Source organism: Chamaea fasciata, unplaced genomic scaffold (assembly GCF_029207755.1).
Source record: "Chamaea fasciata isolate MVZ Bird 193981 ecotype frontalis unplaced genomic scaffold, bChaFas1.0.hap1 SCAF_13, whole genome shotgun sequence".
Classification (NCBI taxonomy): Eukaryota; Metazoa; Chordata; class Aves; order Passeriformes; family Sylviidae; genus Chamaea; species Chamaea fasciata.
This window is the reverse complement of record NW_027094098.1, coordinates 11,904,975-11,919,390: the sequence shown is the minus strand read 5'-3', so window position 1 is coordinate 11,919,390 and position 14,416 is coordinate 11,904,975. Positions and strand designations below refer to the sequence as shown.

The window sequence follows — 14,416 nt, the reverse complement described above, 5'->3', positions numbered from 1 at the left end:
ACGTGGGACTCGGCCAATAAGCGCTGGGGGGGGCGGTGGCGGGGTTGGTGGGGGTAAGATGGAGTCGGTAGCGCTTGTGGCGCCGGTGACAGCGCTGGAGTTCGCGGGGGACGTGCTGCTGGCGGGTGAGCGCTGGGGCCGGGCCGGGGCGGGCGGCGGGGCAGGCGGCGGTGGCGGCGGCTGACGCGGTGTCTCGCAGGTACAGGCCCGGAGGTGGTGGCGTTCTGGCTGAACGGCAGCGGGCCGGCGGCGGCGGCGGGTCGGCGGAGCGTGCTGCGTGAGGCCAGCGTGCAGGGGCTGCGGGCCCAGCCGGGGCCCGGGCCGGCGACGCGAGTAGCGGTCTTCGGTGGGCGCTGGCTAGCAGTGCTGGCGGTGCGGCACGGCGGAGGAGGCGGCGGGCCGCGGCTGGCGATGTGCGGCGGCGGGGCCGCGCGCGAGCTCAGGGCGCGGGTGTGGGAGGTGCGGTGGGCGGCGGGCCGGCGGCTGGCGCTGGCGCTGGGCGGCGGGACCGTGGCGCTCTACGAGTGGTGGGGCGGCGGGCGCTTGCTGCGGCAGGCGAGCTGTGGCGGGGCCGGGGCGCTGCGCTGCGCCGTGCTGGCCGGGGCGGGCTGGGCGCGGCTGGCGCTGGCGGCCGGCACGGCGATGGGAGCCGTGGTGGTGTGGCGGGCGGCGGCGGCCAAGGCCCCGCAGCGTCAGCTGTGCGGGCACCAGGGCGCGGTGCTGGCGCTCCGCTACGCGGCGTCGCGGGGGCTGCTCGCCTCCGCCTCCGAAGACCGCAGCGTGCGGCTCTGGGACGTGGGCGACTTGGGCGGCGGGGACGGCTCCGGCGCCTGTTTGCTGGTGTGCTACGGGCACGGGGCGCGAGTGGCCGCCGTGGTCCTGCGGGGGCCGCTCCCGGTCAGCGCCGGGGAGGACGGCGCCTGCCTGGAATGGGGCGGCGGCGGCGGCGTGCGGCGGGCGCGGCGCGGGCACCGCGGGGCCCTGCGCGCTCTGGCCTTGCGCCCCGCCGGCGGCCGCCTGGCCACGGGCGGCGACGACGGCGGCGTCCGGCTCTGGCAGCCCCGACGGGCGGCCGCGGAGGCGGTCTCCGCGGTTGCGGCGCTAGGGGCCCCGGAGCGGCCGCGGGCCGTGCTGCTGGCGGGGCCGCGGCGGGTGCTGGCGCTGGGCGAGGCGGGCGGGCTGGCGGCATTCGAGGTGGCTCAGGGGCGCTGGGCGCCGGTGCTGCACCCCAGCGCCAGCGGGCCCCGCGCCGTGCTGGCCGCCGCCCCGCTGCACGGATGGGACGAGACGCTCTGTGCCCTGGCCGGCGGCGACGGGCGCCTCCTCCTTTTCGCCTTGAGCCGTCCAGGCGCCGCCACCGAGCTCGAGCTGTTCGAGGGGCCCGTGCACAGGCTAAGCTGGGCCCTCCGTCCCGGGCTGCCCCCCGACACCGCTGCTGCCCTTCTGGCGTCCGGGCCCAACGGGGAGATGCTCTGGCTAGACGTCACCCACCGCCTCGGGCAGGCACCCTCGGTGCGGCTCATGGGTCGGTACCTGCTGCCCCCCTGCAAGCAGCGCTGGCACACCTGTGCTGCCTTCCTGCCCCAGGAAGGGCTCCTGCTCTGCGGGGACCGCCGGGGCTCCCTCATCCTCTTCCCTTGCAGCAGCTCCTCGGGGTGTGCTGCACAAAGCACCAGCGTTGTCAATGGTGACACTGACACGGTTGTTGCGGACTCCAGCAATGACTTGGAGCCCTCTTGCTTGTTGCAAAAAGGGGCTCTTCTTCTTGAGTCCCCACTGTCAGTGCTCTTCGGACTCCACGGGAAGACAGGAGTTACCTCAGTGACCATCCACAGGGGCTACATTTACAGCACTGGCCGGGATGGTGTCTACCGCCAGCTCCGCCTGCAGGACCAGCAGCTGGAGGTCCTGCAGAAGCACAGGCCCTGCAAAGGGCTACAGTGGATTGAGGAGCTGCGCTTCACGTCAGATGGGGACCTGCTTGTGCTGGGCTTTCATGCTGACAATTTTGTGGTGTGGAGCAGCAGGACTGGCGAAAACATCCACTGCATCCCCTGTGGGGGTGGGCACCGCTCCTGGAGCTACTGCAGCAGCCCCTTAGCCGAGGTGTTCGCCTTTATCAAGTCTGGGGATGTGATGCTGTACCACTGTGAGGCCGAGCCCTGCGAGCAGCAAGTGCTGCTGGCATCCCTGCACGGGCGGGAGATCACCTGCGTGCGGCGCCTGGGGGCTGTGGAGGTGCCCGGCCGTGCTCCCTTTAACGTGTTTGTCACCGGCAGTGAGGACACCACGGCCTGTGTCCTGGTGCTCAGTGAGAACTCTCGGGCAGCTGTGCCCCTTGCCCGCCTCAGTGACCACATTTCCAGTGTGAGGACGTTGGCATTCGCCATGGGACCTGGAGATGAGGGCTTGTCTGCCCTGCTCTTCTCTGCAGGCGGCCGCGCACAGATTGAGTGCTACCGGCTGCTGTGCACTGGGGACACAGCATCTGAGAGTGCTGTGGCCTGCCAGGTCATCCACGTGGCCTCCCACCGGCTGGACAAGCACTGGGAGCAGAAGAAGAATAGGCACAAGCTTGTCAAGATGGACCCAGAGACAAGGTGATGCTCAGGGACTGCCCAAGGCAGGGTTAGTAGTTATCACAGTGTGGGTGGGTGTTGGGACCTGCACAGACCTCCACTGGAGTACCTGCCCTGTGCAGCTGCAGGTTCAGCTGAGGCAGACAGGGCCAGCGTGGCTTCATGCGTGATTCCTGGTGTACAGTCCCCTGTGGGCCTCAGGGGGCTTTTGGTGTTAGGGAAAGGCTCAGGGCCGCTCTCCTGGGCCACCCACCTCCATGGGGCCACAGAGGTGTTGGTGAGTGTTGTGTCTTTGCTGCAGGTACATGTCCCTGTCAGTTTTGCCTGGGACCAGCACCAAGCAGCTGCCAACACCCTGGAAGTTCCTGGCTGCTGCCTGCAGCGATGGATCAGTCCGGTGAGGAGCCATGATGAGGCCTGACAGGGAGAATGGAGCTGGTGATGGTAGCAGAGCAGGCTCCACATGGAAGGCTGCTGCCATGGATGTGGCCTGCTCTGAGCTGGGCATAAGACAGCGTATGCTGGGAAATGGGGCAGTGGTGCTGGAAGCTCCTACTCTCCCGCAGCCAACTGCCTTCTGCTCCATTACAGGATCTTTGGGCTGCTGGAGGCTGCCCAGAAGTTGGTACTGGTGGCAGAGTCATTTCACCACCAGCGCTGTGTGCTGAAGGTGGAGGCATTCCTACACGCAGGGGCAGGAGGGGAGAGGTGAGCCCTGAATGCTGGCCTGCAACTGATGGGCTCTGGGGAGAAATGTCTGTCCTCACAGGGATGGCAGCTCCGCAAGCAGAGGGAAGGGGGAAATCAATCCCTGGGGGCTGTTCTGACACTTCCACAGATCTCAGTGGAACCCTCAGGGCTGCAGCTAGAGACTCCCCCCACACCCCCCATTCTAGGAGGCACCTCCTGTGCAGTGCAGCCACTGACGGCAGCATTGCCTTTTGGGACATCACCGGCCCCATCATGGATGCGATGGATGCCCTGCACCAAGCAGAGGGAGAGATGCAGCCCTTGGGTGAGTGCTGCTGCCCAGCAGCTCTTCTGCTCCCTCTGACCAAGGTGAGCGTTGCTGTCCTGACCGAGCCTATTTACCCAGCCCTGGACGCCCCGCTGGTCACCGTCATGGCCCACAGCTGCGGCGTGAACAGCCTGCACATCCGCGAGACTCCCGAGGGACGGTACCTGGTGGCCAGCGGCAGCGATGATGGCTCCATCCACGTCTGCCTGCTGGAGGTAGCCCTGGGCAGGGGTGAGGCCGCAGCAGGGACCTCCCTGCAGGTCCTGGAGCGAGTGTCCAGGCCCTGTGCCCATGCTGCCCATGTGACGGGGATTCGGGTGCTGCGGCCAGACCTGCTGCTCTCTGCCTCAGTGGACCAGCGTCTGACGCTGTGGAACCAGCGCCCAGGCGAGCTGGTCCCCCTCAGCACCACCTTCTTCCATGTGCCTGACCTAGCCGAGCTGGACTGCTGGGAGGAGGTGGAGGCGGGGGGTGAGCTGCGGTACTACTGCGTGCTCTGTGGGCAGGGCCTGGAGATGCTGTGTGGCACAGCTCCTCCAAACTTCCTCCACAAGAGGCTCCCCAGAGAAGGAGCAGGTGTGTGACACATCCAGGTCCCTGCCTCCATTTGGAGGGCACCCTGCACTTGGGCTCTGCCCATCACTGTGGCCCCTGCCTCCAGCCTCACCCTCATGTGTCCTGTCCTGGGGGGCCAGGCATGCTTGCCTCCTTTAGGCACATGCCATGGTTGTGGTGCCCAAGGGCAGTGGTCTCTGAGAAAGAGGCAGATGTGATCCCTCCTGGACAAGCCTGGGGCTTCCCCATGCAGTAAAGAAGTGGCGTTGTTGGTCCCTGCTGCCCAAGAGCAGCTCTTACTCTCCGAGGTGTGAAGGACCCATGCTGGCTTTCCAGTGTTGGTCTCAGAGGGGAACCTTGCTTGGGAGGGCACTGAGGACATGGCTTGGCCCTGGGAGCTGGAGAGCAGCAGCAGGCCAGAAAGGGTCAGGCACTGGTGTGACACATGGTGGGCTGCAGCCTTGTGTGTCCTGGACCAGGGCCCTGTGTGCCAGTCCTGAAGCTGCAGTGCTGAGGATGGTGCTGAAATGCACAGGGACGCTGATCCTCCACAGCAGCACCCTGTGGCATGAGGGGTGGCTGGGCTGCCCACAAATGCCACCCTCCTCAGGCCAAGTGGGTTGTTCCTGCACAGTAGCAGGAGCCGAGAGAGTCAGACCGAAGGAAGGGTTGTTTGTCCTGAGGTCAGACACACAGAGCATTTGTCCAGCAACAAGTGTATTGGACCCCAGTACTGGGGCCTGGCTCAGGAGCTCCCTGCCAGCAAGGAGCACCCTTCAATAAAGTCTTGAGAGAAGTGAATGTGGCGTCTGTCTGGCTTTGTGGTGACTGGTCTGTGGTGCCACCTCCCCAGTATTCCCAGCCCAGCTTCTGGGGTGCCACAGGCGGCCTTTTCTCTTCTGCTGCTGTGGATGTGGAGGGGCATCCATGTCCCACACTAGAGACAGCTGCAGAGAGCACAAACCAATCCCCAAACACCATGGGCCATGGGAAAGGAAACGCCTGCATGGGGCTGAATTGTGCCTTGCCTGCCACTGGGGCAGCCCCTCGTCCTGCCAGGACAATGTGCCCTGTTCTCCCCCACAACATGTGGTGTGTAGGTGACTGTCACACCATGGTACAGCTCTTCAGGGCTGGCTCAGATCTGGCTGAGAGGAGGGAGGTGCAGGGTTGCCAGCGCGCTGTGGAACACATCCCTCACTGCTCCCAGCAGCTGGAGGCGGGCAAACATCTGGTCAAAGAGATGAGGGAACGGCTCCTGCAGGGAGAAAGGTGGCAGCTTGGGGCTGGCCCTGCAGGCACTGCTGCCTGTGCACCCTTGGAGGATGGGACAGGGGGCCATCACATCGCTGGCAGCATTTCCCACATGGCAGCCCCAGAAGGACTGCAGGGCCACAGGGCTGCAGGCTGGGACACCTAACTCACCCCCAGGACGTGCACCCGGTTGTAGTAGGAGCTGAAATCCATGCTGAGCTGGATCAGGAACTTGCACACCTGCAAGGAAGAGGCATTCTCAGGGCACAGTGAATTCTGGCTGGTCTTGGGCCCTCACCCACCCCAAGCACAGCAGGAATGGCCCAAGGGCATTGCAATCTATTCTGTCAGCACTGGCCCTGTGTTGCTCACCAGTGAGCAGCCCCTGCTGGCAGGGAGCTTTGTCCTGGTCTGGGACTGCTGGAGCAGCATCCATGGATGCTACGGCACATGGCACTTACTGTCTCTGTGTTGGCAGTGATCCGGATCCCCTTGGAGGGTGGGGGCAGCTGTGCTGCCTGCTGCAGGACTTCAGGGAAGGGCAGGAGATAGTTGAAGAGCAGGAGCCATTCACCCTGTGGAGGGATTACATGTCTCAGTGTCAGACCCTCCTGGGCTAAAAGCATTCATCACCAGAGCCAAGGGTGAAGAGATGCCCCCATTCCTCCTCTCAGCACTCACCTCTTCTCGGAGGCAGGAGAAGTTCAGTTCAGATGCTGGTGGCAGAGCTGGATATGTGCCTGGAAAGCAGGGAGACTGTTGTGCCCAAAGAAGCCTCCGTGGCCCCAGCAGAGGCTGTCAGAGGAGCGTGGTGGGGCTGGTGCTCACCCTGCTCCACAGCCCGCTGGAAGGTGTTGAAGAGCGTGGCCAGTCGGGCACAGTTGTACATCACGAAGGCACCACTCTTTGTCCCCTTTGTGGAGATGCTGTTGTTCTCCAGGTCCAGGGTGATCTGAGGGCAGGGAGAAGTCACAGTCCAGGCTGCTCAGCACAGATCCACTCCAGTGTTCCCACAACCTGCCAGCCCTGGCTCCGTGCAAGCCGCTGTCCTACCTGACTCCGGTGAGCAGTGCTCAGCATCTCAAACCTGATGGCAGCCACTGTTAAGGTATCAATCACCTCTGTCCAGGCCTCGTCTGTGGGGAATGTAGGTGCCAATCATGCACGGCTTTCATTCCCACGTCCTGGTATCCCCAGCACCCAGGCAGGACAGCCCTGCCAGGACCAGGTAGTAGCTGAGGACCACCACACCACCAGCCCTGCCTCCCATCGGAAGGAGCTGCTCTGTGCCAGTGCCCTGGACAGTCAGATGCCTTCCCAAAGCAAGGGCAGCACCTGGCTTGATCCTGGAGCGGGAAGGAGCACCCTGCAGGGGTGCAGCCACTCCTGGCTATGGACTCATGGAGCAATGAAGATGGGATGAAGCAGCATCCATGCATGGAGCCTCAGAGCAAACTCTCACCTTGTGCAAGCTCCCCATACTTCATCACAGAGGCTTCATACATCTGGCGCTTTCGGAGCCTGGGAGAAACACAGACAGAGCCACCCACTGTGGGCTGAGCTGGCCCACAGGGAGCCTTAGCAGGACAGAAAGCAGCAGGTGCCTTGCACACCAACTTACTGGAAGTACTGGTCAGCCCCAATGGGTGATGAGGGGTTGGTCACCTTCACTGGCCCACAGACAAGGTGTTTCTGAAAGGCAGAGAGGCGGAGGCTGGGAACTGAGTGAAATCCAGCCCTGTTTCAAACCTAGTCATGAGCCAAAGATGGATGCTGGAGGCCACATAGAGGAGGGTCAGAGGTTGCGCTTACTCACCTGCAAAGCTGTGTGGGCTCCTGGATCCAAAATCCTCCAGAGCACATCCAGCTGCTGCTGCTGGAATTCCTCCTCACAGTTCACCACATGCACAATGCTGCAGCAACTGCTCTGGCCTTTAGCCTGCAGCAGAGCACAACACGGAGCTCAGTCCTATTGCCTGGCAGAAGGGAAGGACACTTGGGAAACAAGAGGCGGGTGGTGCCATGGGGTCACTCACTGGGCACTGCAGAACAGCTTCCTGCAGCTCAGCCAAAGACCGCAGTGTCCCCTCTGTCACTGAAAGAAGGAGGGACACACAGTGGGACACAGGGTTCTCCACCCCTTACCATCGGGTCTGCCCCAGGCTCAAACCACACTGAAGAGGAACAAGAGGGGAAAGCCTTTTGTGCCCATCCCCCCACCCCCCCCACCCTCATTTTTGTTAAAAAACAACTGAAAGGAAACAGGCTTATCTGCACTCATTCTACCCCCGCTGCCACACCTGAACTATTGTACATGTGAGGCTCACCAAGAAGCACATCTAGATTGGGGTCGTAGCCCAACAAGCCTTGCTGTTCCACGAAACTCTTCAGGTGCACCTTACAGATGACACCCTCGGCTGTGCCCGGCCCCGGCTCACAGGCACAGGAGCACCGGCCCAGCGCTGCCTTCAAGGCCGAGACGGCGTCAGTGAGGGACGAGCCGCCAGAGGGCCAGGAGATGCGGAGCTGCCGCAGGACATCCCAGCTCCTCTCCTTGCTGAGGGCAGGGACCAGACGGACGCCCACCCTGCGAGAGAGAGCGAGGCAGGCGTTGGGAGCAGCGGGCTCTGCGGCGAGGGGCCGGGAGCAGGCCGGGACGGCGGCACTCACCCCTGGGCACGCAGCAGCTGGGCCAGGTGGTCGGCCAGCAGGACGGAGCGCAGGTGGCGGGGCCGCAGGACAGCGGGGCTGCGCAGCGCCGGGCAGTGCAGCACCACGCAGCCCGTCCGCTCCTCCGCCGCGGCGGGGCCCGGGCCGGGCAGCGGCCCCAGCAGGCGCTGGAAGGCCTCAGGGCGCCGTACCTGCACCGCCAGTCCCGCCGGCGTCTGCCGGCAAACCCGCAGCGGCAGCACCGCCGGGCCCTGCAGCGACGACACCGCCGACACGGCCTCGGGAGGCACCTGCGGGCGAGGGGCGAGGAGGGGTCCGGGCTGCACAGGACAACTCCGTTCCCGGCTCCATCAAACAGCTCCCGCAAATCCCCGCTCCCCGCCCAGGCCTGCCCACGCCGCCACGGCCTACCTGCCCGCCGGGAAAGGCGGCGCTCAGCGCGGCCCGCGGCGCCAGAAAATCCCGGTGGCGCAGGTTCCGGGCGCCGCTCTCCTTCACCCAGAGTGCGGCGGGCCGCCCAAGGGCCTCGTTCAGCGCCCGCAGCGTCGCCGCCACCCCCGGGCGGCTCTCGCCCATCACGGGAACCCAGCCGCCGCTTCCGCCGCCGCCACCGGAACTGACGTCCCGCCTCGCCCTCCCGCTGCCCGCAGGCCGCCGCCATGTTGCGCGCGGCGCTCCCGGGCGGCCATCTTGGGGGGACGGGCGCGGAGCCACCATGGTGGGTGTGGCGGACAGCGGGCGCCGCCATGACGGGTGTGTTAGGGGAGGACGATGGGTGTGTTATGTCAGGACCACGGGGCTGCAACCAGGCACCCCGAATGGTCCGAGACGCTCTCAGTCCCGTTCAGCCTCACCCCAGCAGGGCCATGGTGTCACCCTGAGGGGCGTAGAAGTGGTGTCCTCTCTTCTCCCACACTGGGGAGCTCAGATGTAAAACCCTCAGGAACCAAGTGGGAGCAGGAGCCAGAGGCTGTGCCGGGGTCAGAGACGCCTGTGCAGAAACGGGCTGTGGGCATGGCCCAGCCCAGAGTACAGCCTGCTGGTCCCTGGGCTGTTGGGAACAACAAGGGGCCCTTGGGAGCAGGTCCAGCAGCTTGGACTGTGGTGGGAAGGGAGGTTTGGATGGGCTGGAGTGTGCGGCAAACCCCAGCTGTGGGCATGGTGTCACTGGCAGACCCTGGCTGGCCAGTCCAGCCTGTCCACCGCAAGCCCCAGGGCTTGGCTTGGCTGGGCTGTGACACGATGGCTGAGGAACAGCAGCAGCACCCATGTGCACCCGGGATGGGCCCTGCATGGCGCAGCGATGAGCGGCTGGGGGTGCACACCCTGCGATGCTCTCCTGGCCTGCCCCACTGGGCTGCTCTCCTGCCCAGCACATGAGCAGTGTCCCGCCTAGCAGCCCCAAGGAAGAAGGAAGTGGAAGTGATTAGATCACACCACCGTGGTCTTGATTACATCTGCAGAGCTGAGCTGCTGCACAGCGATGGTTCGAGCACAGCTCTCAAAGAGCTGCTGCCCTCAGCTGCTACTGTCCAGCTTCCCAACAGGTGTGCCAGTGGCTGCTGAACTAGGGACAGGGCAAGGGCCCAGCACAGCCCCAGCCCCATGGCACCAAGCCTGACTGACAGGGAGAAGGAAGCACCAAACCCCACCACAGCAGGGAGCTAGGGACCTCCCTCTCTACTGAGCCCTTTCTGCCCTCCCCGCGGAGGCAGCGGGTGGAGGGGAGGAAGGGAGCTCTGCCCGCAGGGCCCAAACTGGTTCCTCCAGGGCTTGTGTGCAGGGGGGAAAGGGGGGAGGGGGGAGCAGGGCGAGGACAGATCCTGCGGCATGGGCTTTTCCAGGAATGCAACAACTCGTTTTGGGGCTTCTCAGGCAGCCCTGGAGCTTCAGGGCTGCAGCCCACAGCCAGTGAGAATCTGCAGCCCCAGGGCAGGAATAAGAACACGTCCCCCAGCTGTGCCATGGTGGGGTGCTCCCTGCTCCACCCACAGCCAAGAGGTGATCTGAGAATCGCTGCTCACACCAGACCAACTGCTGACTGTCCGCAGGGCAGGAGCTGCCCAGGACCCCTGCCCGGCCGGGGGGACCTGGTAGACCTTGTGTTACCGCTCAAGGTGGGTCCAGGCTGGATCCTGCCCATCCCCAGAGTGTCCCCGCAGGCTGCCCACGTGGGCCCTGGCAGCGCAGTGGCCTGGGGAGGGCTCTCGGAGGCGCCGAAAGAGCTTTGGAAAGACACGACATCCCCGATGGCTCTCTGGCTGCCCGCTCAGCGGGAGTGATCGTGTCATTCCAAAGCCGTCTCTCTCCAGGGGTTGGATCCTGCCCACCCCGGCAGGCACTGGGGTGCCGCGGGGGGCAGGGAGAGCCGGCATGGGCAGGAAGTTTGGCAGTATCACATAGCCTACACCACCGTGGTGCAGGGGACCACATCCACCCTGTGGCCAAGCAGCCGTGCTCCCCATACTCTCCCAGGAAGTCACCTGCTATTTTTAGCTCTCGGGGGTACAAGAAACAGAAGAACCCCCAGCCCGCTGCAGGGGCTGAGCCACGAGGCTGGGCAGCAGTGATCCCCCATCCCGACACCACCCTTCTCCCAGTGTGGCCCCAGGCGCTGCCCCAGCCCCAGGAGGGGTTGGAGTGGGACACGTGGCTCTCGCCAGCACAGGGTGGTGGGCAGGGGTGCGGGGCGAGGCGCTGGCGGGAGCGCGGGTAACGAAACCCCAGGGCAGCTGGGCACAGCGGGGACAGCTGCTTTTGGGATTCCGTTGCCCGCGCTGGCGCCGCAGAGGGATGGGCACGGGCACCACGGCCATGCCACCCCGACCCTGGGGCAGTCGGTGGGCCAAGAGGGGAGAGGGGGACTTACCGGCGGGGACCGGGACGGAGGAGATGCGTGTGAGCCACTGCCGGGCCGTTGTGATCGGGGGAGCCGGCAGAGACCGGGGTTGTGCTGCCGGCTCCCCCCCCCCCCCTCCGCCGCGGGCCGGGTGCCAAGGGGAGGGCGGCACGGCCGAGCCAAAAGGAAACGGCTCCGAACAAAGCCCCGGTGCGGCTGGAGCAACTGGTGCCAGCCCATCAGGCCCCGACGGGGCCCGGAAACACGAGCCGTCCCCGAGGGAGGGCACCTGCCCCGGCACCTGCGCCCAGAGGCGGCACGGCCCGGCCCGGTCCGGCCCCGCCGCTGCCAGCGCCTGCAGCCCCCCGCCCCGGCGAGGAGCCCTCGGCACCGCCACGGGGGGAATTCAAACCGCGTGGGGAACCGCACCGGCCCCATGCGGAGCTCTCGCGGTGTCGCCCGGGGATCCCTGGGACCCTGCGCTGGCAGCCGGCTGTGGGAATTCCTGATGCCTCCGGCGCGGCACGGTGGCGGGAAATGTTTCGCCGCCACTGCCGGGGAGCTTCCCGGTGGCCCCCGCAATGTCAGGCTACGGCAGGCTCCGGGCGGGTGACACAGGTGCGGGACGTGCGTCCCCTGTCCCAGGGCACCTCTGAGCCCGCGGTGCCACCGGCCTCACCCAGCGCGGTAGGAGGAGGGGGGAGGGTGCAGCGGGAGGTCCCGGCGGCGGCTCGCGGGGCTCAGCCGTGACTGGCAACGGCCGCCCGCAGCGGGGCACACGGGAAACCGGGGCACCGTGCCGAGCCTGGGGCAGCCCCGGGGCACCGGCGGGGCCGGGCCAGGAGCGCAGCCGAGACCCGGGCCCGCTCCCTCCCGCCCGGGGAGCCGCCCGCTCCCCTCTCACCTCCGGCCCCGCAGCCTTCGCCACAGCAGCCCGGGCCGGTCCGCAGCCCGTCCCGGCGGCGGGGTCGGGGAGGCTCCAGCGGGACAAAACCTGCACCCCGCTCCCGCCCCGCCGCCGGCCGCTTTCGGTTTCGCTCCGGCGCCCACCTGGGCTCTGCAGGTCGGGGCGCGCCCGGGCCCGGGGGCAGCGAGTGTGTGAGTGTCGCTGCCCTCCCGCCCCTGAGGACCCGCGGGCGGGGGGACACCGAGGGCTCCCCGGGAGCCCCGGTCCGACCCCGCTCCCCCGGTGGCGCTGTGCCGACCCCGGCCGCCGGGGGGCGGTAGCGGCGGGGGCGGGGCCGCGCGGCGGTTCCGGCGGTGTCGCGGCCATGGCGGCGGCGGCGGTGCTGCGGCGGCTCGTGCCGGCGGTGGGGCGGGCGGCGGGCAGGTAACCGGCAACCGGCACCGCGGGTGCCCTGCGGCCGGGGGAGGTGCCTCTAGGATGCCTCAGGGTCTCCGGGGGGTGTCCGTGGGTCCCACGTGTCCCAGCTGCTCACTCTCCCCGCAGAGCGCCGTGCCGGGGTCACCGGCTCACGCCGGCGGACGATGAGATGTACCAGCGGACGCGGGTGATGATGCTGGAGCCGGAGTCCCCCAACATCATGTTCATCGAGGGCTACAGCACTCGCGGCTTCACCATCAGCGGAGACGTGGTGGTGGGGCCGTGCGCCGTCCTGCCCCGCAGCATCCTCCAGTGGAACGTGAGTGCCCGGCGGTGGGGCGGGGGCTGCCGGTCCCCGCTGCGCACCGGGGACAGCCCCCCGCAATGCCCGCCGTGTCCCCGCAGGTTGGCTCCCACCGCGACATCTCGCACGAGAGTCTGTCGCTGTTCCGGCTGCTGGAGCCCCAGATAGGTACGCGGGGCAGGAGGGGCGCGGCTGCCCCCCCTTCGGGCTCCCCTCGGGGTGGCTGTGCGGGAGCCATTGGCCCTGCAGGAAGGGCAGCTCTGGGCCGAGGCAGCTCGAATGCTGCCCTGCCCACCCTTGTCGTGCCCTGGTTGCAGAGATCCTGGTGCTGGGCACAGGGGACAGGGTGGAGCGGCTCCACCCCGCCACGCTGAAGCAGATGCGGGAGTGCGGGATTGCTGTGGAAGTGCAGGACACGGTAAGGAAGGGTGAGCACGGACAGCACCCCACTGAAAGGGAGGAGGGGGCACGTACCTTGTGGGGAAGAGCCGAGACTCCTTTCTGAGGGCCAGAGCATCACTCGCTCCCTTTTCTATTCACAGGCGAATGCATGCGCAACCTTCAACTTCCTCATGAATGAAAGGCGCATGGTGGCTGCTGGGCTCATCCCCCCGCGGGGCACCTACGGGATGTAGGCACTGCCTGCCATGCCCCTGGGCTGAGGAGTTCTTCCCCTGACTGCCCGAAGGCCCTGAGGATCAACTCCCAACTGAGAAACGCTCCATAGTGAACTGTGGAGCTGCCGGCTGGGTGATGGCTCTGCACACAGAAGGGCTGTGAAATACATGGGCTTAGCTCTTCTCTGCACTCCCTGGTTTCTTGGGCTCCCTGCCCAGTCTGGACTGGGGACTGTGGGGCACAGCACAAGGCTTTGCTGGCAGCACTGCTCCCACAGCCCTGCCAAGGTCATGCCCCACACCTTGAGGGCAAGAAGCCTCGCCTGAGGGAGGGTGAAGGTTGGTGGGGTGAGCTGTACACCCCCAGGCACATCTGGGGCTCCACGAGGAAAATATATGTAAATAGGAAGTACAAGAAATTGTGTGGTGGTTAATGCACAGCACATTTAGGCTGTAACAAATTGGTGGGGCATGTGCTCACCTTGGGCACTGGGCAGCATGTGTGATGGTGGGATGCCATGTGCCAGCAGCTTCCTGAGCACAGCCAGCACCAGCAACCAGTATGTCCCAGCTCGTGCTGGCTTGGCATGGGCTCTCCTGTGGGGCTTTGTACCACCCCAGCACCGACGTCCCTTGGGAAGTGTTGGTCCAAGGGTGCTGCAACCCCTCTTATTGAAGGCTCAGCTCCAGCAGATCCATGGAAGGGGTCCCTGTCCTGTTCCCCCAGTGGTTGTTTCATGGTTGGGGATGTCACCCCTGGGGAAGAGAGTACATGTACCTAATGGAAGCCTCATGCCCTGAACTTTGCCACCTTGGCAGGCAAAGGCAGGGGATGCAAGGTGCAGGTGGCTTTGCTGAGTGTCTTGAGTGTGACACACCATGGCATCGTAGTCAAGGCTCAGGTTTTAGTGTATAAATCAAATTTGACATCCCCAAACCACTGATGGTAAACAGGTGCTCTTCAGCAGGAGTGATGTGTGGGACATGTATAACTGATACAATGTTAAATACTTCTTGGCTCCTGGCATTGCAAGCACAGGTAAACCTGCCAAGCCAGGGAAGTTTGCACTGCTCAGGCCTGCAGAACTGCAGACCAGCTCCTTTATAAGGAGCACTGCCCACCTTCCAGGAAACAATTGCTCTGTTGGAGCCTGGGAAGGTAGTCCACAGTGAACAGCCCAAGCTGGTGCAGCCACTGGAAGTGTAGTAACAAGAGGTTTAGGGGAAGAAGGCAGCAGCTGGACCAGGAATGGGGG

The 14,416-nt window shown here is 65.5% G+C and overlaps 3 protein-coding genes across 4 annotated transcripts; 2 read left to right on the top strand and 1 right to left on the bottom strand.

The window, feature by feature from the left end:
- Positions 1–22: 22 nt before the first annotated feature.
- WDR6 (WD repeat domain 6) lies at positions 23–4,767 on the top strand. Its single transcript, XM_066195761.1, is given in 7 exon segments — positions 23–125; positions 200–2,600; positions 2,881–2,976; positions 3,171–3,287; positions 3,476–3,594; positions 3,676–4,137; positions 4,140–4,767. Coding segments are annotated over 7 exon segments (3,531 nt in total). The 5' UTR covers positions 23–58; the 3' UTR covers positions 4,409–4,767.
- Positions 4,768–4,852: 85 nt separating this feature from the next.
- DALRD3 (DALR anticodon binding domain containing 3) lies at positions 4,853–9,744 on the bottom strand. Its single transcript, XM_066195762.1, is given in 14 exon segments — positions 4,853–5,410; positions 5,578–5,646; positions 5,868–5,981; positions 6,088–6,146; positions 6,235–6,358; positions 6,460–6,542; positions 6,869–6,927; positions 7,028–7,098; positions 7,223–7,345; positions 7,443–7,501; positions 7,734–7,993; positions 8,077–8,366; positions 8,488–8,758; positions 8,760–9,744. Coding segments are annotated over 14 exon segments (1,767 nt in total). The 5' UTR covers positions 8,825–9,744; the 3' UTR covers positions 4,853–5,290.
- Positions 9,745–11,400: 1,656 nt separating this feature from the next.
- Positions 11,401–13,643, top strand: NDUFAF3 (NADH:ubiquinone oxidoreductase complex assembly factor 3). 2 transcript variants are annotated; one of them, XM_066195766.1, is made up of 5 exons: positions 11,401–11,533; positions 12,366–12,558; positions 12,645–12,711; positions 12,861–12,961; positions 13,086–13,634. In XM_066195766.1, the coding sequence occupies exons 2-5, from the start codon at positions 12,409–12,411 to the stop codon at positions 13,176–13,178; spliced, it is 411 nt and encodes a 136-aa protein (XP_066051863.1). In that variant the 5' UTR covers positions 11,401–11,533; positions 12,366–12,408; the 3' UTR covers positions 13,179–13,634. The 2 variants fall into 2 exon arrangements, with proteins under 2 accessions (XP_066051863.1, XP_066051862.1); XM_066195765.1 differs by lacking the exon at positions 11,401–11,533 and adding an exon at positions 12,161–12,245 and having other exon boundaries at positions 13,086–13,643.
- The last annotated feature ends 773 nt before the right edge of the window (positions 13,644–14,416 follow it).

What these genes read in the sequence shown, in the direction of transcription:
- NDUFAF3 (XM_066195765.1), top strand. Translation starts at nt 12,187, where the DNA reads ATGGCGGCGGCGGCGGTGCTGCGGCGGCTCGTGCCGGCGGTGGGGCGG. An exon ending in GCAGCATCCTCCAGTGGAAC is followed by an intron (nt 12,559 to 12,644) that starts GTGAGTGCCCGG and finishes GTGTCCCCGCAG; the next exon opens with GTTGGCTCCCACCGCGACAT. An exon ending in GCTGCTGGAGCCCCAGATAG is followed by an intron (nt 12,712 to 12,860) that starts GTACGCGGGGCA and finishes CCCTGGTTGCAG; the next exon opens with AGATCCTGGTGCTGGGCACA.